We start from the raw sequence: 27267 nt of genomic DNA, 5'->3' as shown, positions 1-27267 counted from the left end.
CCAATCTATGTGCATATTAAAGTCACCCATTATAACTGCTGCACCTTTATTGCACGCACCCCTAATTTCATGTTTGATGCCCTCCCCAACATTACTGCTACTGTTTGGAGGTCTGTACACAACTCCCACTAACGTTTTTTGCCCTTTGGTGTTCTGCAGCTCTACCCGTATAGATTCCACATCATCCAAGCTGATGTCCTTCCGAACTATTGCCTTAATTTCCTCCTTAACCATCAATGCTACCCCACCTCCTTTTCCTTTTATTCTATCTTTCCTGAATGTTGAATACCCCTGGATGTTGAGTTCCCAGCCCTGATCATCCTGGAGCCACGTCTCTGTAATCCCAATCACATCATATTTGTTAACATCTACTTGCACAGTTAATTCATCCACCTTATTGCGGATACTCCTTGCATTAAGACACAAAGCCTTCAGGCTTGTTTTTTTAACACCCTTTGTCCTTTTAGAATTTTGCTGTACAATGGCCCTTTTTGTTCTTTGCCTTGGGTTTCTCTGTCCTCCACTTTTCCTCATCTCCTTTCTCTGTTTTTCTTTTGCCTCCTTTTTGTTTCCCTCTGTCTCCCTGCATTGGTTCCCATCCTCCTGCCATATCAGTTTAAATCCTCCCCAACAGCACTAGCAAACACTCCCCCTAGGACATTAGTTCCGGTCCTGCCCAGGTGCAGACCGTCCGGTTTGTACTGGTCCCACCTCCCCCAGAACGGTTCCAGATTAGGAGAACCAGACCCATTTATTCCTGCTCTCTGTTTTCTGTGCATTAACCAATCCTCAATCCATGCTAGTATATTACCCCCAATCCCATGAGCCCTAATGTTGGTCAATAACCTCTTGTGTGGCACCTTATTGAATGGCTTCTGAAAATCCAAATACACCACATCCACTGATTGCCCCCTTAACCATCCTGCTCGTTACATCCTCAAAAAAACTCTTAACAGATTTGACAAACATGATTTCCCTTTCATAAATCTGTGTTGACTCTGCCCAATCCTATTATTACTTTCAAAGTGCCCTGTTACCACATTCTTAATAGATTTTAGCATTTTCCCTACGACTGATGTCAGGTTAACTGGCCTATAGTTCCCCGTTTTCTCTCTTCCTCCTTTCGTAAATAGCGGGGTTACTTTAGCTACCTTCTGGAACCGTTCTAGAACCTATCGTATTTGGAAGATGACAACCAATGCATCCACTATCTCGATAGCCAACTCTTTCAAAACCCGAGGATGTAGGACATCAGGTCCAGGGGATAGAAAATAGGTGCAGGAGTAGGCCTTTTGGCCCTTCAAGCCTGCACCACCATTCAATATGATCATGCAACTTCAGTACCCCAGACCCCATTATTGGCTTTCAGTCCGATTAATTTCCCCAGTACAATTTTTTTTACTAATACAAATTTTTTTCAATTCCTCATTCTTGCTAAACCCTTGCTAATCCACTATTTCCGGGAGTCTTTTCGTGCCTTCTTAGAAACATAGAAAATAGGTGCAGGATTAGGCCATTCAGCCCTTCGAGCCTGCACCACTATTTAATAAGATCATGGCTGATCATTCACCTCAGAACCCCTTTCCTGCATTCTCTCCATACCCCTTGATCTCTTTAGCCGTAACGGCCAGATCTAACTCTCTCTTGAATATATCCAATGAACTGGCATTAACAACTCTCTGCGGTAGGGAATTCTGCAGGTTAACAACTCTTGAGTGAAGAAATTTCTCATCTCAATCCTAAATGGCTTACCCCTTATCCTTAGACTATGTCCCCTGGTTCAGGACTTCCCCAACATCGGGAACATTCTTCCTACATCTAACTTGTCCAGTCCCATCAGAATTTTATATGTTTCTATGAGATCCCCTCTCATCCTTCTAAACTCCAGTGAATACAGGCCCAGTTGATCCAGTCTCTTCTCATGTCAGTCCTGCCATCCTGGGAATCAGTCTGGTGAACCTTCACTGCACTCTCTCAAAAGCAAGAAAGTCCTTCCTCAGATTAGGAGACCAAAACTGAACACAATATTCCAGATGAGGCCTCACCAAGGCACTATATAACTGCAGTAAGACCTCACTGCTCTTATACTCAAATCCCCTAGCTATGAAGGCCATCATACCATTTGCTTTCTTCACCGCCTGCTGTACTGGCATGCCAACTTTTAATGATTGATGTACCATGACACCCAGGTCTCGTTGCACCTCCCCTTTTCCTAATCTGCCACCATTCAGATAATATTCTGCCTTCGTGTTTTTGCCACCAAAGTGGATAACCTCACATTTATCCACATTATACTGCATCTGCCATGCGTTTGCTCACTCACCTAACCTGTCCAAGTCACCCTGCAGCCTTTTAGTGTCCTCCTCACAGTTCACACCACCACCCAGCTTAGTGTCATCTGCAAACCTGGAGATATTACACTCAATTCCCTCATCCAAATCATTAATATGTATTGTAAATAGCTGGGGTCCCAGCACTGAGCCCTGCGGCACCCCACTAGTCACTGCCTGTCATTTATCCCCACTCTCTGCTTCCTGTCTGCCAACCAATTCTCTATCCATGTCAGTACATTACCCCCAATACCATGTGCTTTAATTTTACACATCAATCTCTTGTGTGGGACCTTGTCAAAAGCCTTTTGAAAGTCCAAATACACCACATCCACTAGTTCTCCCTTGTCCACTGTACTAGTTACATCCTCAAAAAATTCTAGAAGATTTATCAAGCAGGATTTCCCTTTCATAAATCCATGCTGACTTGGACCAATCCCGTCACTGCTTTCCAAATTTGCTATTTCATCTTTAATAATTGATTCCAACATTTTCCCCACTATTGATGTCAGGCCAACCGGTCTATAATTAGCCATTTTCTCTCTCCCTCCTTTCTTAAAAAGTGGTGTTACATTAGCTGCCTGCAGTCCATTGGAACCGATCCAGAGTCGATAGACTGTTGGAAAATGATCACGAATGCATCCACTATTTCTAGGGCTACTTCATTAAGTACTCTGGGATGCAGACTATCAGGCCCCGGGGATTTATCGGCCTTCAATCCCATCAATTTCCCTAACACAATTTCCCGCTGAATAAGGATATCCTTCTGTTCCTCCTTCTCACTAGACCCTCGGTCTCCTGCTATTTCCGGAAGGTTATTTGTGTCTTCCTTCGTGAAGACAGAACCAAAGTATTTGTTTAACTGGTCCGCCATTCTTTGTTCCCTGTTATAAATTCACCTGATTCTGACTGCAAGGGACCTATGTTTGTTTTCACATATCTATAGAAGCTTTTGCAGTCAGTTTTTATGTTCCCAGAAAGCTTCCTCTCATATTCTATTTTCCCCCTCCTAATTAAACCCTTTGTCCTCTTCTGCTGTATTATAATTCTCCCAATCCTCAGGTTTGCTGCTTTTTCTGGCCAATTTATATGCCTCTTCCTTGGATTTAACACTATCCTTAATTACCTTGTTAGCCACGGTTGAGCCACCTTCCCTGTTTTATTTTTACTCCAGACAGTGATGTACAATTATTGAAGTTCATCCATGTGATCTTTAAATGTTTGCCATTGGCTATGCACCGTCAACCCTTTAAGTATCATTTGCCAGTCTATTCTAGCCAATTCACGTCTCATACCATCGAAGTTACCTTTCCTTAAGTTCAGGACCCTAGTCTCTGAATTAACTGTGTCACTTTCCATCTTAATAAAAAAATTCTACCATATTATGGTCACTCTTCCCCAAGGGGCCTCGCACAACAAGATTGTTAGTTACTCCTTTCTCATTACACATCACCCAGTCTGGGATGGCCAGCCCTCTAGTTGCTTCCTCGACATATTGATCTAGAAAGCCATCCCTAATACACCCTAGGAAATCCTCCTCCATCGCATTGCTACCAGCTTGGTTAGCCCAATCTATATGTAGATTAAAGTCACCCATGATAACTGCTGTACCTTTATTGCATGCATCCCTAATTTCTTGTTTGATGCTGTCCCCAACCTCACTACTACTGTTTGGTGGTCTGTACACAACTCCCACTAGCGTTTTCTGCCCTTTGGTATTCCATAGCTCCACTCATACAGATTCCACATCATCCAAGCTAACGTCCTTCTTTACTATTGCATTAATTTCCTCTTTAACCAGCAACGCCACCACACCTCCTTTTCCTTTCTGTCTATCCTTCCTAAATGTTGAATACCTCTGGATGTTGAGTTCCCAGCCTTGGTCACCCTGGAGCCATGTCTCTGTGATGCCAATTACATCATTTCTGTTAACTGCTATCTGCGCAGTTAATACGTCCACATTATTCTGAATACTCCTCGCATTGAGGCACAGAGCCTTCGAGCTTGTCTTTTTAACACCCTTCGCCCCTGAAGACATACACAAAGTATTTATTTGATTTCTCTGCCATCTCCTTATTCCCCATTATAATTTCTCCTGTGTCAGCCAGTAGGGGACCCACATTTACTTTTGCTAATCTTTTCCTTTTTACAAACCTATAGAAGCTTTTACAGTTTGTTTTTGTCTCTCGCTAATTTACTTTCATATTCTGCTTTCTCTTTTTTTGTCAATTTCTTGGTCCTCCTTTGCTGGGTTCTAAAATTCTCCCAATCCTCAGGCTTACTGCACTTTTTGGCATTATTATCAGCCTCTTCCTTTGATCTAATACTATCTTTAACTTCTCTTGTTAGCCACGGTTGGACCACTTTTCCTCTCGGGTTTTATTGCCATAAAGGAATGTATGTTTGTTGTAAATTATGTATTAATTCTTTAAATACGAGCCATTGCTTGTCTACCATCGTACCCTTTAATGTAGTTTTCCAATCTACCTTAGCCAACTCACCCTTCATACCTATGTAGTTTACTTTGTTTAGATTTAAGACCCTAGTTTTGTGTTTAACTAAATCACTTTCAAACTTAATGTAAAATTCTATCATATTATGGTCACTCTTCCCCCGGGCCCCTTTACTACAAGTTTATTAATTAACCCTTTCTCATTGTATACTACCACATCTAAAAATAGCCTGTTCTCTAATTGGTTCCTCAACATACTGGTTGAGAAAAAAGAATTTGTCCTCTACGCTATTACTGCAAATTTGGTTTGCCCAGTCTATATGTAGATTAAAGTCCCCCATGAGTATTGTATTACCTTCTTAACATGCACCTCTAATTTCCTGATTGATATTGTGCCCTACATTACCATTACTGTTTGGGGGCCTATAAACTCCCACAAATGTTTTCTGCCCCTTGCTGTTTCTTAGCCCCACCCAAACTGATTCTACTTCTTGATTTCCTGAGCTAAGATCTTTCCCTCTACTGGCTTTTTAACCATCCTTTTATTATCAGGGCTATTCCTCCTCCTTTTCCATTTGGCCTATCTCTTCTAAAAGTTAAGTATCCTGAAATATTTAGTTCCCAACTGTGGTCACTTTGCAACCACGTCTCTATAATAGCTAATGGCAAATGAGCCCTTTAAGAGCTCTGGTGAGGGGGTTCCCACCAATTAGCGACACATTGTGCTGTGTGAGTTCTGCACACGGTGAGTGAAGCGAGGGACTTTCCAGAACGGGTGCTGCAATGCTCATTTAAATAACTAAATCTGCCCTATAAATGCCACCGATGTGCGGTTCTGATGCCAGTGTGTCCACCTTAACCAAAATGGCGGGTGCCACACTTGCAGATTAAAATGTGTGCGCTTCCTGCCCGCCATATTGGGATGTTAAGCTGGTTAGCGGTTGAAAAACGGGCAGTGTGTGGACAAATCTTTTGGCCGCTGTATCTATCTCACACGGGAAGAATGGATTTGGGGGTAAGATGTGGAAGGGCTGCCAGTGCCCGTGAATCTCCGCCCCAGCAAGTCCCTTCCTTCAGGAGAGAAACTGGAGGGAAGAGAAACAAATCGATTGCAAGTCGTGGCTGCTTGTCTGTGATGTGTGACTACATTTTCAGGACACGATTTGTTCTCACTCCTTCCTGTTTGTGGTTTGTAATCGACAAAGAACATAGGGAAGTTGAGTGACATTGAGCCATCTCTGAAACACTGCCAGTAACACACAGTGTGTGAATGCAATCTTTTAAAAATAAATTTGATGAAATGTTTGGCCCGAGGCTCACAGCCGTGACTCTGACCCTCTGTGTCGCAGTGGGTAAGTAAATGCCCAGAGTGGGGGCACCCAACCTGGGTTTGGTTTTTCATGATCACATTTCTGAGTTTGATTTAGCGATTGTGGCCGGGTGGTGTGAGTCGGGTATTTTGCAGTCAGATATTTATGTTTAAGAATTGAGATATGTTGGGATTTCTCATGGTTCAGTGGGCAAATACCCGGTAAGATGTGACACTGAGCCACACTGCCCAGTTATCCCACGCCTGACTGCTTGGGTGTGACGATCAATAGACTCAGCTGTGCTGCTCTTCAAGAAGTCATCCAGAATGTATTGTCCTGACTCATTTATAAAGAACAGACATTTGGATGAACTATCAGAAGGCTGTCACCACCTGTGGAATCATTCCCCACAGTGGGACACAACTTCAGGGTGAGGATATTATAAAGAGTCTGACTGGATACTGTGAGCTCAAAGTAAAGTGTGACCTTAGTCTTTTATTGCAGGTCTCCAGTGTGCATCTCCGGCCTGTTCGGCTTCCTTAAGTACCTGTGCTCCCAAGGGATTGTGGGATCCCTTGGGACTCCAGGAGATGAGCGCTCTGGTGGTTGTACGAGGTATATACAAGTTCACATATATCACAACACTCTTTCTCCCCTCCCGCCCCCCCATAGTCAACATTGTAACTATTTACAAGGTGAGTCGATCTGGGGCCTTACTTTCCCTGGTTGATCGTGTCGGTACAAATGCTGGTTTTGGTGAATCGTTTGTTGGGCCCTCGCTGGGCTGCTGTGCAGTTGGCCTTGCTGGGCTGCCTGGTGTGGTGAGTCCTGCTGGGCTGCTGCGGGTGATGGGTTCTGCTTCGTGGCCAACCGCGGTGTCGGTCGTCGCTGGTGTGTATGTTGGGGGTCAAAGAAGGTAGGGTCCAAGGTGGATTGCTCGGGATAGTCCGTGAATCTGAGTTTGATTTGGTCCAAGTGTTTCCGGTGAATGAGTCCATTGTAAAGTTTGACCCAAAACACCCTGCTCCCCTCTTTGGCCACAATGGTGCCAGGAAGCCACTTGGAAACTTGTCCATAATTCAATACAAACACAGGATCATTGATTTCAATTTCGCGTGACACATTTGCGCTGTCATGATATGCACTTTGTTGAAGCCGGCTGCTCTCTACCTGTTCATGTAGATCAGGGTGAACTAACGAGAGCCTTGTCTTTTCATGAGCAGTTCAGCAGGTGGGATCCCAGTGAGCGAGTGGGGTCTCGTGCGGTAGCTAAGCAGGACTCGGGATAGGCGAGTCTGCAGTGAGCCTTCAGTTACCCTCTTCAAACCCTGCCTGATGGTTTGCACTGCTCGCTCTGCCTGACCATTGGATGCTGGTTTGAACGGGGCAGATGTAACATGTTTAATCCTGTTACGGGTCATGAACTCTTTGAACTCGGCACTGGTAAAACATGGCCCGTTGTCGCTCACAAGGACATCAGGTAGTCCGTGCGTGGCAAACATGGCCCGCAGGCTTTCAGTGGTATCTCACATTCAATCCGTTTGGAGTACGCATCTACAACCACAAGGAACATCTTACCCAAAAACGGGCCTGCATAGTCGACATGGAACCTGGACCACGGTTTGGAGGGCCAAGACCATAAACTTAGTGGTGCCTCCCTGGGGGCATTGCTTAACTGTGAGCATGTGTTACATTTGTGCACACAGGACTCTTAAGTCCGCATCGATACCGGGCCACCACACGTGGGATCTGGCTATCGCTTTTATCATTACGATGCCTGGATGGGTACTGTGGAAGTCACTGCTGAAAGTGTGTCTGCCTTTTTTGGGGACCACTACCCGATTGCCCCACAGAAGGCAGTCTGCCTGTTTAGACATTTCATCTTTGCGCCGCTGGTGCGGCTTTATCTCTTCCTGCATTTCCACTGGGACACTGGACCAGTTCCCGTGAAGCACACAATTTTTTACTAGGGACAGTAAGGGGTCATGGCTTGTCCAGGTTCTAATCTGTCGGGCTGTGACTATTGTTCACTCTCGAATGCTTCCATAACCATGACTAAATCTGTGGGCTGAGCCATTTCCACCCCGTGGTGGGCAACGGCAGCCTACTGAGAGCATCGGTACAATTTTCTGTGCCTGGCCTGTGGCGGATGGCGTAGTTGTGAGCGCGCATCTCTGGATGCGGGCTCATGCATTCGTATTTATCCCCTTACTCTCGGAAAACAGGGATATTAGTGGCTTATGATCAGTTTCCAATTCAAATTTTAGCCCAAACAGATATTGATGCATTTTCTTTACCCCATAAACACACGCTAACGTTTCCTTTTCAGTCATGTTGTAGGCGCTCTCAGCCTTAGACAGACTTCTGGATGCATAAGCAACTGGTTGCAATTTCCCAAAATCATTAGCTTGTTGCAATACACACCCGACACCATACGACGACACATCACATGTTAGTACCAAACGCTTACATGGATCATACGACACAAGCAATTTGTTTGAGCATAACAATCTTCTAGCTTTTACAAAGGCATTTTCTTGGCTTTTTCCCCATACCCATTCATCTCCTTTATACAGTAAGGTGTGCAGTGGTTCTAACAGTGTGCTGAGACCTGGTAAGAAGTTACCAAAATAGTTCAGGAGTCCTAGACACGACCACAGCTCCGTCACGTTCTGTGGCCTCAGTGCGTTCTCGATTGCCTCCGTCTTCGAATCGGTGGGCCTGATGCCGTCTGTCGCGATTCTTTTCCCCAGGAACTCCACTTCAGGCACCGGGAAAATGCACTTTGAGCGTTTTAACCTGAGCCCCATGCGGTTGAGTCGACTAAGAACCTCCAGGTTCTGCAGATGCCCACTTGTGTCCTGACCTGTACCCAAGATGTCGTCCTGGAAAACCACTGTGCATGGGACCGAATTCAGTAAGCTTTCCATGTTTCTCTGGAATATCGCCGCCGCTGATCGAATTCCAAACGGACATCTGTTGTAAATGAAGAGACCTTTGTGCGTGTTGATGCAGGTGAGGCCCTTTGATGATTCCTCCAGCTCCTGCATCATGTAGGCTGAGGTCAACTCCAGCTTCATGAACGTCTTTCCTCCTGCCAGCATAGCAAAATGGTCATCAGCCTTTGGTAGTGGGTATTGATCCTGCAGGGAGAAACGATTGAAAGTTACTTTGTAATCACCACAGATTCTGACGGTGCCGTCTTCCTTGAGGATTGGAACAATCGGACTGGCCCAATCATTGAATTCAATCGGCGAAATTATGCCCTCTCTTTGCAGCCGGTCCAGCTCGATCTCTATCCTTTCATCATGTACGGTACTGCTCTCGCCTTGTGATGGATGGGTCGCGCCCCCGGAATTAGGTGGATCTGCACTTTTGCTCCTTGAACTTCCCGATGCCTGGTTCGAACAGCGAAGGGAACTTGTTTAAGACCTGGGCACACGAAGTGTCATCAGCGGACAAGAGCACTCGGACGTCGTCCCAGTTCCAGCGTATCTTTCCCAGCCAGCTCCTGCTGAGCAGCGTGGGACCATCGCCCGGTACAACCCAAAGTGGTAGGTTGTGCACCACTCCATCATAGGAGATCTTTACTGTAGCACTGCCGATTACTTGAATCAGTTCCTTTGGATAAGTTCTCAGTTTCGTGCGAATGGGAGTCAAGACTGGCCTTGAGGCCTTGCTGCACCACAATTTTTCTAAAGTCTTTTTGCTCATAATGGACTGGCTCATGCTCGTGTCCAACTCCATTGACACCGGGAGTCCTTTAGTTCAACCTTCAGCATTATCGGGGGACACATTGTGGTAAAAGTGTACACCCCATATACCTCTGCCTCCTCGGTCTGAGGCTCTGGTTCGTCGTGATCTGCCCTCCTCTGCAACATGGTGGTTTGCAGGATTAACAGGGTTTGCAACTTGCCTACACTTACATTGGAGGTGTCCCATTGTTCCACAGCCCTTACAAACGTACCCTTTGAAGTGGCATGAATGGAAACGATGATCACCTCCGCAGCGCCAACAAGGTGTTAATGGCCTTGCATTCATTACCCTTGATGGTGGACTCAGAGACATCTGCGGATGTGCAGCTGCAGGCATGTGGGGCCTGCCCTGTACGTTGCGATTTGAAAACAACATTACTTTGTTCACAGTACTTGTAGCAGCACTCGTGTGCTGAGAGATTTGCTTAGTATTGTCACTGGTGGCAATGAACACCTGGACTAACGCTATGGCCTTACTCAAGGTTGGGGTCTCCACAGTCAAAAGTTTGCGAAGTATCACTTCATATCACTTGTATCACTTCAAGTCTCTGAGCATGTGCTCCAAATGTCCTTCAAATTCACAATGTCCTGCAAGGCGTCTTAGCTCGGCAACATAACTCGCTACTTCCTGGCCTTCAGACCTTTTGTAGGTGTAGAACCGGTACCTCGCCATCAGAACGTTTTCATTCGGGTTCAGATGCTTCCGGACCAATGTGCATAAATCATCATACAATTTCTCTGTGGGTTTCGCTGGAGCAAGCAGATTTTTCATGAGGCCATACGTTGGTGCCCCGCAAACAGTGAGGAGAATTGCTCTTCGTTTGGCAGTGTTCGCTTCTCCTTCCAGCTCGTTGGCCACGAAATATTGGTCGAGTCGCTCCACGGAGGTTTCCCAATCATCTCCCTCCGAGAATTTCTACAGGGTGCCCACTGTTGCTGGCATCATTGGGTTTGTCATCTGTAACTCGTCGCCAGTTATTATGTATGAATAAAGAGTCTGACTGGTTACTGTGAGCTCAAAGTAAAGTGTGACCGTAGTCTTTTATTGCAGGTCTCCAGCGTGCCTCTCCAGCCTGTGAGGCCCCCTTAAGTGATTGTGGGATCCTTTGGGACTCCAGGGGATGAGCCCTCTGGTGGTTGTACAAGGTATATACAAGTTTACATATATAACAGAGGGGAAGAAAACTAATCACTGTGGAATAGAATGAAGATATGTGCATCGATTCAGCGATGGTGAGCTCTCAGAGGATCCGTGCTCCTGGAGTGGACCTTGCTAAATTGAGAGAATAGGAAGGAGCTTTTGATCATCTTCTCCAATCGCTCCTCCTTTGGCTTGACACCTGCTTCCCTCACACCTCTGTTAAGCGCCATGAAATATTTTTCTGCGGTAAGGGACTGTTAAAGGCAAGTTGTTCTTGGCCCAGCCTGTGCTGGATACAGCACAGCACCACAGACTGGGCTCACTGCAGCAACATCCATGAAAGTCTGAGTAAATAGAAATGGTGTTTTCCTCTTTCTGGGTGTGGCTGCTTTTAATTTAGTTTGTGGTGATATGCTGTGTGATTTCCTCCGAATTATCCGTCATTTTGGGGCGATTGAGTAAATTGAGTTCTTGGGCGACAGCCTCAAACCTGTTGCTACAAAACTGCCCGAGTTATATTCCCAAAAAAGCACCAGACCCCTTTATCGTCTGTCAGGAGCCCACCTGTCTGATGGGAATGGCTTACTCCCCTGACCCATTTTCCCAAAGCTCTGCCCCAAGTTCTTCTCCTTACTATGTAAGTTATAGTACGAGATGCAAGAAGGTATTCCTGAGATGGATAGAGTATCGAGGAGGCCATGTAATGTGCAGCTGTTGAAGATTGCCATTACTTTGCCGGTAGATTGGCGTCTTTAATACTCCAGTGCTTCAGTCTGGACTTTTGCTATTAATTTTACTAATCTCTGCTCACATCACTACCTTGCATTGGGGACATGAACTTCCCAGTGGAATCCTATTATGGTATCGCGAAGGATATGGAAAAGGGGCTAGATTGGAGGTGATCATAGTCAGCGTGATTCTTCCCTACAAATCAAGAAAGTCGTCATTGAACTTTTCCACCACCAGAGCCTCAGAAAGCTGCCCCTTGCATTCATGGCTCACGGCTCCAGTAAGGCTTCTGGAGGCTGGGGAATGGGTGGGCAACAGATACAGATACACCACAGTACCCATGCCACTGCACAAAGTGTCACAGAGCAGACTGAGTGTAATGTAGCCAAGTTTGCTGATGATACAAAGATGGGTGGGAAAGCAAGTTGTGCGGAGGACATGAAGAATCTGCAAAGGGATATAGACAGGCTAAGTGAGTGGGCAAAAATTTGGCCGATGGAGTATAATGTGGGAAAGTGTGAGGCAGGAAAAATACAAAAGCAAATTATGATTTAAATGGAGAGAGATTACAAAATGTTGCAGTACAGAGAGACCTGGGGGTCCTTGTGCATGAAACACAAAAAGTGAGTATGCAGGTTACAGCAAGTGATCAGGAAGGCAAATGGGATGTTGGCCTTTATTTCAAGGGGGATAGAGTATAAAAGCAGAGAAGTCCTGCTACAACTGTACAGGGCGTTGGTGAGGCCACACCTGGAGTACTGCATCTAGTTTTGGTCTCCTTATTTAAGGAAGGATATACTTGGATTGGAGGCAGTTCAGAGAAGGTTCACTAGGTTGATTCCGGAGATGAAGGGGTTGACCCATGAAGAAAGGCTGGGCCTATACACATTGGAGTTCAGAAGAATGAGAGGTGATCTTATTGAAACATCTAAGATACTGAGGGGGCTCAACAAGTCTGATGCAGAGAGGATGTTTTCACTCGTGGGGGAAATCGCGAACTTGGGGGCATAATTTAAGAATAAGGGGTCGCCCATTTAGAACTGAGATGAGGAGGAATTTCTTCCCTGAAGGTTGTAAATCTGTGGAATTCTCTGCCCCAGAGAACTGTGGAGGCTGGGTCATTGAATATATTTAAGGTGGAAATCGACAGATTTTTGAATGATAAGGGAGTGAAGGGTTATGGGGAGCGGGCAGAGAAGTGGAGCTGAGCCCAAGATCAGATCAGCCATGATCATATTAAATAGCGGAGCAGGCTCGAGGGGCCAAATGGCCTACTCCTACTCCTATTTCTTATGTTCTTAATTCTCAAATCCCATTTTAGGTGCTAGATAAATCCAGTGGAGACCTACAGTGTAACCAAGAATCAATACATCCTAGTCTCCAGAATCATTCGAGTTTGCTGTGTTCTGCATAATATCACAATGAGAAAAGGTTTGTTGCTTCAGGAAGCTGAATGATTGGGTGGAAGAACCTGGTTGTATGTCTAAACTATCGTAGGCCATCTGAGGCAGAGCAGACAATATGAAGGGCAGGTGAGTGGTGAGGCCAATTTCTCTTCTTTGAGTACATGCTGCGATGTAGAGGTACACTGACGCTTTAAATGAAGTGTCCAAGAAGACTAACAGTAGCCCACATGGCAGGCAATGTGAGTTGCCAGAGTGGTTTTGAGTAATTGATTCATTGCAGGGGTTATCCCATGTAGAAGTGAGATCCTCTGCTATCCAGCTGCTGAGAGGGCAGGAGAACGATAAATAGCAGTGGACTCACACTGGTGGGCAGCATTCCTCCTGTGCTGCCCTCCTCTGGTCTGGGCCCGCTGTGTTGTCCCGCTGGGCTACACCTCTGGCACCCTCCAATGCACCCTCCCTCACTCAGTACTGTCAATCCTACTCCAGTCACATCGCTCCTCACCCTCACATAAAATAACTTTCATCAGCACCAATCGGACAAGTTCACGCACCTCCTCTCATCCTCACTCCCTTAACAAGCTCACCTCCCCCTTCCTCTGGTCCTGGCCCTCTCCCTGGCATTCTGCGCACTCTTCATCCTGCAGACCTGTGAGGAATGTGTGCATCTGATGGATGCAGTGCAAGGTGAGAATCAGGCAGATGCATAAGGAGTGGGAATGGCATGCCTTTGAGGAACATGGTCACGGTGCCACCTCAGGATGTGTAATGAGAGTGGGTGGAGGCGAGTGAGGTCAGATGAATTGAGGATTGTAGTTGCTGGCAGTGGTGCACATTAACACAGGTTTCTTACATGGGTCATATAGCGTTAACAGATTATTGGAACAGAACAAATTGCATGCTCTATTAAAAGCCCTTTCCTGGCTGTCCCCCCAGACCCATTTGCGACCTTTGCGTAGGAGCACGTGTAGCGGCTCTAGCAGCCTGCTCAATTTGGGAAGAAAGTTACCAAAATAGTTCAGGAGCCCCAGGAACGAACGCAGCTCCGTCGTGTTACGGGGTCTGGGTGCTCTCTGCATCGCTTCCGTCTTGGACGCAGTAGGGCTGATCCCGTCTGCTGCTACCCTCACCCCCAGGAATTCTGCATCTGGAGCTAGGAAGACGCACTTCGCCTTTTTCAGTCGCAGCCCTACCCGGTCCAGTCTGCGTAGCACCTCCTCCAGGTTGTGGAGGTGTTCTTCAGTATCGTAACCCGTAATGAGGATGTCGTCCTGAAAAACCACCGTCCCTGGAATCGACTTGAGGCTTTCCATATTTCGTTGGAAGATCGCAGCGGCCGAGCGAATCCCGAACGGACATCTGTTGTACTCAAACAACCCCTTGTGTGTCGTGATGGTGGTCAGCTTCTTCGACTCACTCGCCAGCTCCTGGGTCATGTAAGCTGAGGTCAGGTCCAATTTTGAAAAAAGTTTGCCACCGGATAGCGTCGCAAAGAGGTCCTCCGCTCTCGGTAGCGGGTACTGGTCTTGGAGTGACACCCGATTGATGGTGGCCTTGTAATCGCCAAATATCCTGACCGACCCATCCGCCTTGAGCACCGGCACGATCGGGCTCGCCCAGTCACTGAATTCAACTGGCGAGATGATGCCTTCCCTCAGCAGGCGGTCCAATTCGCGTTCTATCTTTTCCCGCATCACGTACGGCACCGCTCTGGCCTTCTGGTGTACTGGCCTGGCGTCCGGGTTTATGTGAATCACTACCTTGGCCCCCATGAAAGTGCCAATGCCGGGTTGAAATACTGAGTCAAATTTGTCCAGGACCTGTGAGCATGATACTCGCTCCACAGAGGAAATTGCATTGACATCGTCCCATTTCCAGTTCATGACAGCAAGCCAACTCCTCCCCAGTAGTGCGGGACCGTCCCCTGGGACAATCCAGAGTGGCAGTCTGTTCTCCGAATCTTTGTGGGTCACGACTACCGTGGCGCTGCCTAGCACCGGAATGATCTGCTTTGTGTAAGTCCGTAGTTGTGCGTCAATCGGCGATAATTTTGACCTCCTGGCCTTGGACGCCCACAACTTTTCGAACTGTTTGATACCCATCAGGGGCTGGCTGGCCCCCGTGTCTAACTCCATTGATACTGGGATGCCATTGAGGAGCACTTTCCTCATTATCGGTGGTGTCCTGGTGTATGAACTGTATACGTGCTCCACATGAACTCGCTGAACTTCAACTTCCAGCGATTTCCCCCAGCGTTCATTTCTGCAATTTCTGCAGGTATTTTGCTCACCTCTGCAAACTCCGGCTGAGTGTGTGCCTCCACGCCCAGCATGAGCTGTGGTTTGGAACAAAAGGTCCCTTGCCAGTCGATCGTCCCTGACTGCCCCTGTTATTGCCCTTGATTGTGCCATTAACAGGTGTTGATGGCCCCATTACTGGCCGCATTGTCCCTTGCAATGGCGTGAATTGCCGTTCAGCTTGCCATTGTCTCTGTCGAACTCCCCCTCTGGGTTCGACAACATGTTGGGGCATGCCCGACTGCCCTTGTCTGCCTGGAGAACAGTGTGCTGCTTTAACAATGTTGAATCTCTCTCCCAACCATTCCTTAACACAGTACCTCTCGTCTGTTCTGCTAGTGGCCATGCTCGCGTGGTTTAAATCCCAGTTTCTTGTTGCTATTGGCACGTCCTTACTATACAGTATAAATGCATACGAGGCCCATGCTTGAGAGGTCAGTCTGTGACCTGTCCTTTATTCCTTAGCACTCAAGTGCAGGAAGTGGGTGGAGCTTCCCCTTTTATACCTGAAGGTCCAGGTTAGGAGTGTCTCCCACCCAGTGGTCATTGTTCTCACAGTGTACAACTGAGGTCAGATTATACATGGGTTACAATGCTGGTTGAATACATGACAGAGGTGTTGGTGACAGGGAGCTAATGTCGGTCAGCGGGTGATGGGTGAATGGGACTAGTACGAGTTAGGCTAAGGGCAGCAGAGTTTTGGATGAGTTCAAGTTTATGAAGGGTGAAGATGTGAGGCCGGCCAGGAGAGTGTTGGAATAGTTGTGTCTGTAGGGAACGTGGGAGGGTTTCAGTAGCAGATGGGCAGGGGCAGAGACGGGCGATATTACAGAAGTGGAAGAAGGTGTCTAAGTGTGCCCAGATCACAAGCTCACAATTTCCTCTCCCGTAAAATTGTGAAAACACAGTAACAAGGAGGAACTCTCAAAATCATTTGTTCTTGTCCTCTCTTATCTGTGACATTTGTAACCAGACTGATTGTACTGGCTGCCTTAAATGTCACTGTGCACAGCCCAAGTGACCATCAGCAGGGGTGAATGTTATCCCCAGTTTAAAATGTATGTACACACGTCATCAAACCCACAAACAAAGCCGCTCTTTCAAAAATGGTCAATCCAAAAATAATCTGCAGTGGTTTTATTTCGAATTGACTTCCTCTTTCACTGCTTCCTTAATGATACTTCCGTAACAGGAACAGATTTTGGTCTTTCATACACGTGATTGGCATCCAAAACCGGGCCATGAACAACCTCTTAGAAGCCGTACCACAACAGGAAAATGCCCAACCAGGGTATTTCCTGTAAATGCTGACCTGATCTCCTATAATAAGTGGTAATGTTAAGAACGTAGGAAGAATTAGGGATGAATTATACATAATCTACAACGCACACAGGCCCTGAGGCGCAATGGGTCCGCGCCGGTGTTGATACCACACAAGCTCCTCCCACTTGAATTACCATCAGCTGTAGCTCAGTGGGTAGCACTCTCTCGGTGGGAGGGGCCAGGAGTGAGCAGGGACTGCTGGTTGTTTGATTAATGCTGGGGGTTGGAGTGAGTTTGTAAAAAGTTGCTGTTGGGTTTTAGGGCCATTTTGGCCCATGAACTGATGTCTGCTGAGGGACCCGGAGTGCAGGGACCCGGAGTGCTGGGCCCCTCAGAGAACAATGTTCCCAGGATGCATTTAATCAGGGGAGAAAATGTTGGGGGAAGGGAGAATAAAAGACCCAAAGATTTGGGCCGTGACCCCAGGAGATTGGGAAAAGAAAACACGGTGGTGGTGCAGTGCGAGGATAAGGAGATACGAGCTTGGGACATTATCCAGGCAGTACATGAGGATTGCGGTGAGAGAAGCTGCTTTGCCTGCCGACCAAAGCCCAATGTTGGGTTCGAGGTGACGGTCAGTGGCTGAGAGGAGGTGGGAAGACTTTTACTGAGTTTGAAGGTTGGTGGTAAGTTCTTGGATGTATCTCTGCTGTATTCTGAAGAGGTGGTGGTCTCATTCTTAAACCTGACGGTTTATATTGAGGACCATGTGCTAATAAAAAAGTTGGAGTCGTGGGACATTAAAATTTACTCGGCAATAAAGAGGAGATACTCTCCAGGAACGCGGGAAGCAGGTGGAACCTGTTATGTAAAGATACGGTTCCCAGAGGGGATGATGTCATTACCCAGCATGAAATTTGAGACAATGGAAGGACTGCAGTACTTCCGGGTACTGCATGGTAACCAGGTGAAGATTTGCTGTTATTGTCTCGGACACGACCAGCTTGGAAGAAGCTGTCCAGACCTGTACTGCTATAACTGCGGCGAATCTGGACACATTACTTGGAGTTGCAAGGCAGAGAGCTGTGGGGTGTGTCACAAAGGCCCCACCCTCTGAGTGTGAGGCAGAAGGAAGCCCCTTGAGTGACGAGGAGATGGGAGAACGAGCAGGAGGTGTGAGTGGAGTGGCTGGAGGAGCAGAGCAGGCGGAGGACACTGCCGGCGAACGGAATGAGAAAAGAGCACAAGAAGAGGCAGAAAATTGCGGAGCAGAGAACAGGACGGAGATGGTGGAAAACATACCAAGTGTGGTGGAAAAGGACAAAGACAGCGAGGGGCAGCATTGGTCAAGGGCAGAGTCGAGCCATAATACGGCTCAGCTCACCCTAAGGAATCGGGTGTCCGTGGGGGGAGCGGAGGTGGGAGCGGGGTAAGTGTAAGTACTCCAAAGAAAGGCGGGGAGTCAGATATCCTGGGGAGCAGGAGGGGGCAAGACAAGGAGAGGGTGCAAGAGGCAGGAGTCTTAAAGGGCCAGCAGGACAATGAGTGGGGAGACAAAGAAGCCAAAAGGGAGCAAGATAGGTGAAGACGCACCATTGTCCCAGAGAGAGAAGAAACGGGGAGCAAGGGTCAGTGGTGGAGCTGAGGCCGAAGGGAGCGGCACTGTTGGAGAAACCACGATAGCAGGAAGACTGTCGAAGGGAGATAATGGCCCGAACTTGGTGCACTCACCGCCCGCTGCCACTGGGTTTAATGGGCGGTCTCCCCTCCCAGCCAGTTTGGTGGAGACCTCCCGCCGGCGGGCAGGGAAGACCGCTGGGAACTGTCCGCTGGTGTGCAACTCACGTCAGTGTCCTCCCGCCCGCCGAGCTGCCAGTTTGGTCCAGGCGGGAGTCCGCTGCAGCAGGGGGAAGGATCACCGCGTGGAGGCAGGTCTAAGCTCAACAGTAAGTACGAAGTCCCGCAAAAAAAGGTTAGTAAACTTCTTTTATTTTTATTTTCCTGCGATTCATGTGGATGGGGTCCCCTGAAGGCTTTCCAGTGTTTTTTTATTTTTTGGAAAGTTTGAATTTTATCTGTTCGCCCTCCCTGGGCCCGACTCAATCCGCGGCGGTACTTTGCCGAGGATTGCATTTGGTGCTGAGATTGGGAGGTCCCGCCCACTGCCGCCCAGATTCATGGTGTAAATGTTTTTTTTGCCGCCGAGCGGTCTTTCCAGGACTTTTCCACCAAATTCCGGCCCAAAGTACCGTCAGGTATCTCAGCGGTCCATTGGGTGGAACTTGGGCAGAACTTAGCTTCCACAAGTTCGGGGCCGATGTATCTGACGGGGAGCAGGGACGGGAGATTACAGAAGAGCTCGAGAGTGAGGAGTCAGGGGGATGGAGATATGGAAGTGGGGGGTGGGGTGCCATTATGTGCAAAGGGAAAGGTTAGTGAGGGGCAGAAGGAGGGAGAAGGGGCAGCTCCTCGGCCTAAACCGATTGTAAGGAAGAGGCTGAAATGGCAGGGAAGGTTCAAACAGGAGGTGAAAAGGAGCCGGAGGCTGCAGGAGAAAGCAACAGCTGCCCCAAAAGTTGAGAAGCAGCTTGAGAGAAGGGAAGAGCCAGAGATTAAATGATGGGGATTATCAGGCACACTTTTATTAGGAGCCATGATACATTGGTCTCGATTAATGTGAACGGACTGAGGGGGGAGAAGAAATTGCAGCAGTTGTTGCAGCGTTTTAAAGGCACTGACCTGTTTTGTCTTTTTGGGATGAGGATATCCTAGAAAGAGTTCGGAAGGTTTGGTTATGATCATTTTTAAAGTACTATAGATTAATATATGTTACGGGAGACAAATTAAACTTCAGGTTCTGATGTTACTGTGTGTTGGAGGAACGGCTGTGCGAGTGATGGAAAGGATTTGTATGATACAGTGGAATGATCACGATGTTGTAAATGTTTTTAATGTTGAATAAATTATATTAAAAAAATGTGGGTAGCACTCTCGCCTCTGAGTCAGAAGGTTGTGGGTTCAAGTCCCACTCCAGAGACTTGAGCACAAAAAAGTCTCGGCTTACACTCCAGTGTGGTGCACTGTCGGAGATGCCGTCTTTCGGATGAGACGTTAAACCGAGGTCCCGTCTGCTCTCTCAAATGGACGTAAAAGATCCCATGGCACTATTTGGAAGAAGAGCAGAGGAGTTATCCTCGGTGTCTTGGCCAATTATCCCTCAATCAACATAACAAAAAAAACAGATTATCTGGTTATTATCACTTGCTGGGAGCTTGCTGTGCGCAAATTGGCTGCCGCGTTTCCTACATTACAACAGTGACTACACTCCAAAAGTACCTAATTGGCTGTAAAGCACTTTGAGACATCCGGTGATCATAAAAGGCGCTATATAAATGCTAGTCTTTCTTTCTTTACCACTTCCCACCCTGCCATAGTATCCCTCGATCCCTTCTCCCTCATGGATGCACCAAGCCACCAGCTTCAACTGCTCCGTGTGGCATCGAGTTCCACATTCTCACCACTCTCTGTCAACAGATCCCTCCTAAATTCTTGATTTGATCTGTTAGTGACTATCTTGCCTATTTCTGTCCCTTTATTCTAGACTCACTCAAAGGTGGAAACAATCTCTCCACACCCACCCTATCGAACCCTTCATGGTTTTAAAGACCTCAATCAGGTCTCCTCTTCATCTTTTGCAGAGAAAAGAGTCGCTGGCTGCTCAATCTTTCCCCAAAGTTGCACCCTCTGAATTCTGAGAAGGTGCTTGTAAATCTTTCCTGCACTTTCTCCAGTGGTTCAATATCCTTTTTGTAGTATGGAGACCAGAACCGCTACAATAGTTCCAAGTGTGGTCGACGCAAGGTTCTGCACTAATTTAACAAAACCTTCCTACTTTTTTGAATACTATTTTTACAAATGAACCCTCGTACTTTGTTTGCACTCTTTATGCCTTGATCAAATTGTGTTGCTATGTTTAGAGATTTGTGTATCTATTCCCAGATCTCTGTGGGATGAGAAAAGGCAAAATGGTCCCTTCTGATCCCTCGAGTATCCTAACTTGTCACATGGTCCTATTTCAGTTAGAATAATCCCAGTGTTCCTGTACAGCGTTGAAACATTTAGCCCTCTGATACTCAGTTTTAAATGTACTTTGCTCTAATTTTTGTTTGTATCCTCTGGCCCCAGTTTGCTGGTTTACTTTGAAGCAGTAATCTAAATAGCAGCAAGAGAAGCGGGTGTATCAGGGACCCACAGCTACCAGTGTGAGGAACCAATAACGAAAGAAAGATAGACTTGCATTTCTACAGACCTTTCACAACCGCAGAACGTCCCAACACACTTTACCGACAATGAAGTAATTTACAAGTGTAGTCACTGTTGTAACATCGGAAACGCAGCAACCAATTTGTGCACAGCAAGATCCCACTAGCAGCATGTGATAATGACCAGATAATCAGTTTTAGTGATGTTGGTTGAGGGATAAATCTTAGCCAGGACTCCGGGGAGAACGCCCCTATTCTTTGGTTAGTGCCGTGGGATATTTTACATCCACCTGAGAGGGAAGACAAGGCCTCGGTTAATGTCTCATCGAATGATGGCACCTCCAACACCGCAGCACTCCCTCAGTACTGCACTGGAGTGTGATCCTGGATGATGTGTTGAGGAGTGCGGAGTGGGACTTGAACTCACAACCTTCTGACCTGGAGGTGAGAGAGTGACCCACTGAACCACACCTGACCAGCCTTGTTCTCCCGGCCCCACCTTCACCTTCGAAGAAGCTGGTACTCCTGGCCTCACTTTGTCTGGTCCACTGGTTCCGGCCTCCTGTGGTATGCCCAGTGAGTGAGAGGCAGGGAATGCCGGAATTCTCAGTGTTGGGAGTCCCTCACTTCACCACCTCCTACGTCGCTGGCCTGTTTGGGCCGGGCAGAGGCCTCACCCCTTACCAGACCCAGCAGGTTCACCCACGTAAGGGCAGGACCTGGGTATCCAGGGCCCAGGCCCAACTTGTGGCCTTTTTACCAAAGGTCCACCGGAGTTACTGCAGGAATGTGCCGGAAGGGATGCAGATTTTCAGCTCCGTTGAGAGGATTTCTCAAGTGTTACATTTCTAGTGATATTTTAAGAATATTTGAAAATTCTGGACGGGAATAGACCCACGGGTCCACTCAGCCTGGCCCATACTGTGCTTCTCGACTCGAACGGGAAATACTGCATTCAAAAGCGATTGGTACAAACTAGTTTCGCTGCTTGTTTGTAAGTGTCAACTGTGGCTCAGTGGGTCGCTCTCTCACCTCTGAGTCAGTATGTTGTGGGTTCAAGTCCCACTCCAGGAACTTGAGAACATAGATCTAGGCTGACACTCCAGTGTAGTGCTGAGGGAGTGCTGCACTGTCGGAGGTGCTGTTTTTCGGATGAGACAAACTGAGACACTGTCTGCTCTCAGGTGGATGTAAAAGCTCCCATGGCACCATTTCAAATAAGAGCAGGGAAGTTATCCCTGTGTCCTCGCCAATATTTATCCCTCAATCAACAACAAAAACGGGCTATCTGGTCATTATCACATTGCTGTTTGTGGGAGCTTGCTGTGCACAAATTGGCTGCCCCGTTTCCCACATTGCAACAGTGACTACACTCCAAAAGTACTTCATTGGTTGTAAAGCGCTTTGAGACATCTGGTGCTCGTGAAAGGCGCTATATAAATGCAAGTCTTTCTTTGTGTGAATATGTTTTTCCAGAGGACGGCCCACTTGCTCTTGTTATTCGTTCCTCTTTATGTGGTTTGTACTTGAGCTGTGAGAACCCTGTAAGGAAGTTCAGTGACAATCAGCTATCTCTGAAACATCGACGGTAGCATATTATACAGTGTGTGAATGAACAGGAATTTCATCTTTTAAAAATAATTAATTTGAAATGTTTGGCCCGAGGCTCACAGCCGTGACTCTGACCCTCTGTGTCGCAGTGGGTAAGTAAATGCCCAGAGTGGGGGCATCCAACCTGGGTTTGGTTTCATATGATCACATTTCTGAGTTTGATTTCGGGATTGTGGCCGGGTGGTGTGAGTCGGGTATTTTGCAGTCAGATATTTATGTTTAAGAATTGAGATATGTTGGGATTTCTCATGGTTCAGTGGACAAATACCCGGTAAGATGTGACACTGAGCCACAGTGCCCAGTTATCCCACTCCTGGTCTGTGTGTGTGACTGCTGGGGTGTGGAGACCAATAGGATCAACTGCTCTTCCAGGCTGAGAAGCCATCCACGATGTATTGTTCAGATTCACTTGTGAAGAACAGGCGTTGGGTGAGCTATCAGTAGGCTGGCCCCTCCTGTGAGGTAAGAAACTGTATTATACTAAAAGCAAAGGCTGACACAAATGCAAGGCAATGTGGAAATAAAGCAACAAAGGGATACAAAGAAAGTAAGAGCTGCATAAAGGAATACAGAAAAAACTGGTGAAGATTATCAAAGCAAACAGCAGAAGTTATCAACAACAACAACTGGTATTTATATAGCACCTTTAACGTAGTGAAACTTCCCAAGGGGCTTCACAGGAGTATGAGAGATAAAATTTGACACCGAGCTGCATAAGCAGAAATTAGTGCAGGTGATCAAAAGCTTGGTCAAAGAGGTATGTTTTAAGGATTAGCTTGAAGGAGGAAAGAGAGGCAGAGAGGTTTAGGCAGGGAGTTCCAGAGCTTGGGGCCCAGGCAACAGAATGTACGGCCACCAATGGTGGAGCGATTATAATCAGGGATGGGCAAGAGGGCAGAATTAGAGGAGCGCAGATATCTTGCGTGGGCGGGGGGCAGGGGTTGTGGGGCTGGAGGAGATTACAGAGATAGGGAGGAACGAGGCCATGGAGGGATTTGAAAACAAGGATGAGAATTTTGAAATCGAGGCATTGCTTAACCGGAAGCTAATGTCGGTCAGCGAGCTCAGGGGTGATGGGTGAGTGGGACTTGGTGCGAGTTAGGACACGGACAGCCGAGTTTTGGATCACCTCTAGCTTACGTAGGGTTGAATGTGGAGTGTGTTGGAATAGTCAAGTCTCGAGGTGACAAAGGCACTGATGGGTGTTTCAGTTTATTTGGAGAAAGGGAGCAGCTGAAGGGGAATGTGGGCCCAATAAAGACAGATACAGGCGAGACTATAATAGATAATAAGGGCATGGCAGACTTGGGCAATGGAAACTTTGCATCCATTTAGAAGAACATACTGGAGTTAATGCATGTAAAAAATGTCACTGTGTAAATATTGTGACTGAAGAGAGACAGATCTCCAGGACCTGCTGGTTACCACCCCGGATATTAAAAGAAACCAGTGAGGAAATTGTAGATGTGTTTCATTGTTTTCCAGAGTTCTCTAGAATCAGGAATTATGTCCTTGGTCTGGAAAATTGAAAATGGTGCTCCATATTTGAAGTAGGGAGGAGGCAGAAAGCAAGGGCCCAAGTTTCGGGCCACGCCCCGACTGGACGCCCATTTTTCACGCCACAAAGTGTGCCTTAAAAAAAAAATTACCTATTCTCCGGCTCCCTGCAGGTCCTCTGGAGCTGGGCGCGGCGCATCACGAGCTGTGGGGGGCGGAGCCAGGTCCCTGCTCTGAAAACAGTGCCGGGACCTCTGCACATGCGCACTACAGTGGGCGCGCATGTGCAGTAGCTCCAGGTGCCCAAAACTGTGTGGGAGGGGCCCGAAGCACGCAGCCCCTAGCCCTGGCCGAATGGCCTCACTGGGGCTGCGTGGATAAGGCTGCACCTCCCACGCCCAGCTCCTGATTCCTCCCGGCCCGACCCAACCCCCCCACCCCCCGACTCTCACCTCCCCCCCCCCGACTCAACTCCCGCTCCCCCACCCCCCGGACGCGACCCGACCCCCCCCCCCGACCTTCACCTCCCCCTCCCCCCTGACTCGACTCCCGCTCCCCCCCCCGGACCGGACACGACCCCCCGCCGACCCGACCTCCGCCCCCACCCATCCCGACCCCCGCCGGACCACGGACCCTGGACCCGACGGCGCCTACCTGGAAATCCGGTGCTAAAAACAGGCCCAGCCCGAAGTCTTGGGCCCGGCCCGTGCAGCCTCCCTCTCCTTTCTCCCTTCTCTCTCTCCCTCCCTCCCCCTCCCTTCTCTCCCTCCCTCTCCCCTCTCCCTCCCTTCTCTCCCTCCCTCCCTCCCTTCTCCCTCCCTCCCCCTCACTTGTCTCCCTCCCTCCCCCCTCACTTCGCTCCCTCCCTCCCCCACTCCCTTCTCTCCCTCCCTCCCTCCCCCCTCCCTTCGCTCCCTCCCTCCCCCACTCCCTTCTCTCCCTCCCTCCCCCACTCCCTTCTCTCCCTCCCTTCTCTCCCCACCCCTCCCCTCTCTCCCCTCTCCTCCCCTTTTCCCCCCTTCCCCTCCCTTCTCCCTGCCGCACCCCCTCTTCCCCCTCCTCCTCCCCACCCCCTCCTCCCCCTCCCCCTTCCCCCTCCCCTCACTGTCAGAAACACAGACTCTGACAGACAGAGAGATAGAGACACACTGGGGCGGGGGATGTCCCAGCACGCTGTTGGAGGACTCCCGGTGCTGCAGTCGGCAAGTAGAAAATGTTTTATTTATTGATTTTTTAATTAAAAAAAAATGTTTGTTTATTTTGTTTTGATTGATTTATTGGTTGATTTATTAATGTATTTATCATTTATTATTGATGATGGCTCTTTATTTGTAAAACTGAAGTGTTTAATGTTTGTAAACTTCCCTTTAAACCCTGCCATTCCTTACGCCTGATTTGTAACCTACGCCTGATTTTCTAAGTGTAGACAAGGTTTTTCTGAGCGTACAAAAATCTACACTTACTCTATTCTAAGTTAGTTTGGAGTATGTTTTCACTGCCTAAACTTTCAAAAGTGGCCGGACACGCCCCCTTTTGAAAATAAAAAGCTGTTCCAAACTGAAACTGTTCCAACTGACTAGAACTGGAGCAAACTAAATGCCGAGAATTGCAATTTCTAAGATACTCTATTCTAAACCAGTTGCTCCAAAAAAACAGGAGCAACTCAGGCCAAAACTTGGCCCCCAAGTAACTATTGACCTGTCAGTTTAATGTCAGTTGTGGGGAAGTTGCTGGAATAGATCACCAGGGACAGAGTGACCGAGCACGTGGACAAGTCTGAGCTGATCAAAGAGAGCCAGCACGGATTGTGAAGACTAGGTCATGTCTGGTTCATCGAGCTGAATGTGTTTAGGATCTCACTCACATGGTGGATAGGGGAGTGTCTATGGATATGGTCTGCATGAACTTCCAGAAAGATCAGGTTCCTGACAGATTATCAAACATGAGAAGGCATGGAATTGAAGGGGACTCAGTGAAATGTGTTGGTCATTGGTTGAGAGATAGGAGACAGTGACAAGTACTCTGATTAGCAGGAGGTGACAAGTGGTGTTTCCCAGGGATCGGGACTCAGCTCTTCACCATATTTATTAGTGATTTGGATGGAGGGATTGAGTTACACATCCAAGATGGCACTGAGTTAGGAGACACAGTCAGTTGTGCAGATGTGAACAGGAAGTTACAAAGATACATCGACAGACTCAGTGAGTGGGCAAAACTATGGCAGGTGGGGTTTATTACAGGGAAGTGTGAGGTCATCCATTTTGGATCCAAGAAAGACAAATCAGAATATTTTTGAATGTGTTTTACTTGTATGGGGTGTTTGTGAACATCATTGAGTGGGATACACCTATTTATGTGTCTCTATCTATACAGCAATGTATATTAAAATACAGCCACCAGTGGATTTTACGCAGGAATTTTTGAAAGCACATAAACTGATTATATTATACAAATATATATTAACTGTCCAAGTGCTGCAGCAAAGTAAAAGCCTCTTTCTTCGCTGAAACCACCTTTAGTGTTTTGAACTTGCCTTGTAGTCAGCAAATACACGAGGATGGGTCACAGTGCTTTGAAACGTAAACCGCTGGTGAACCAGTGAAAGTGGGTTAACAGCCTCGGGGGCAGGAAGCAGTGGCAGCAAAGGTAAGAAGGGTATTAGTTCACCAGTGCCAGCTGCTCCCTTCCTTTATTGATTTGTTGCTAGCCCATTCTCTCTCAATTCACCAATGTTGCTGTTAATCCATTCATCTGCTGATGTGCCTGCTGCTTCAGGAATTGATTTCCGTGTGTCCATGGCTCTGGAGTTGGTTCAGTTCTCACTGTCCCACTAACTTACTGATTTGTTGGTGTTGCCACTGCTCCCATTTATTCACTGATGCTCACAACTCCATTCGTTTTCGAACCAGAATTTGGGGTTTGCAGTTCTCCGTGTGTTTAATCCGGTCCGCCAATACTTGGAGAAGCTGGGCTCCCCCTCGCTGTTTGCCGAGTGTGTTTGTGGCTGCACAAATCCAATTGTGGGCTGCAGCCCGACCCATTCAATGAGAACAACTTGTATTTATAGTGCCTTTAACGTAATAAACCCTCACAAGGTGCTTCTCAGGAACGGTAACAGACACAATTTGACACCGAGCCACATAAACAGATATTAAGCCAGGTGAAGAGGTCGGGTTTAAGGAGTGACCAAAAGGAAGTAGAGGCGGAGAGGTTT

At 47.6% G+C, this 27267-nt stretch overlaps 1 protein-coding gene across 6 annotated transcripts in view; it reads left to right on the top strand.

Annotated features, from left to right (window-relative positions):
- Window positions 1-27267, top strand: part of LOC139253271 (uncharacterized) — a 135371-nt gene that overhangs the window by 25281 nt on the left and 82823 nt on the right. For 2 of the 6 annotated variants that reach the window (XM_070873483.1, XM_070873481.1), the window contains exon 1: window positions 22477-22648. The exons of the other annotated variants lie outside the window; for them this stretch is intronic. In XM_070873483.1, the coding sequence (XP_070729584.1) occupies window positions 22597-22648 (52 nt within the window). In that variant the 5' untranslated portion in view covers window positions 22477-22596. Of the gene's footprint in view, window positions 1-22476; window positions 22649-27267 lie in introns of those variants that run through there. 6 annotated transcript variants of the gene reach the window in all.

Source organism: Pristiophorus japonicus, unplaced genomic scaffold, assembly GCF_044704955.1.
Source record: "Pristiophorus japonicus isolate sPriJap1 unplaced genomic scaffold, sPriJap1.hap1 HAP1_SCAFFOLD_489, whole genome shotgun sequence".
In the NCBI taxonomy this organism is placed as follows: domain Eukaryota; kingdom Metazoa; phylum Chordata; class Chondrichthyes; family Pristiophoridae; genus Pristiophorus; species Pristiophorus japonicus.
This window is presented reverse-complemented; position numbering and strand designations above follow the sequence as displayed.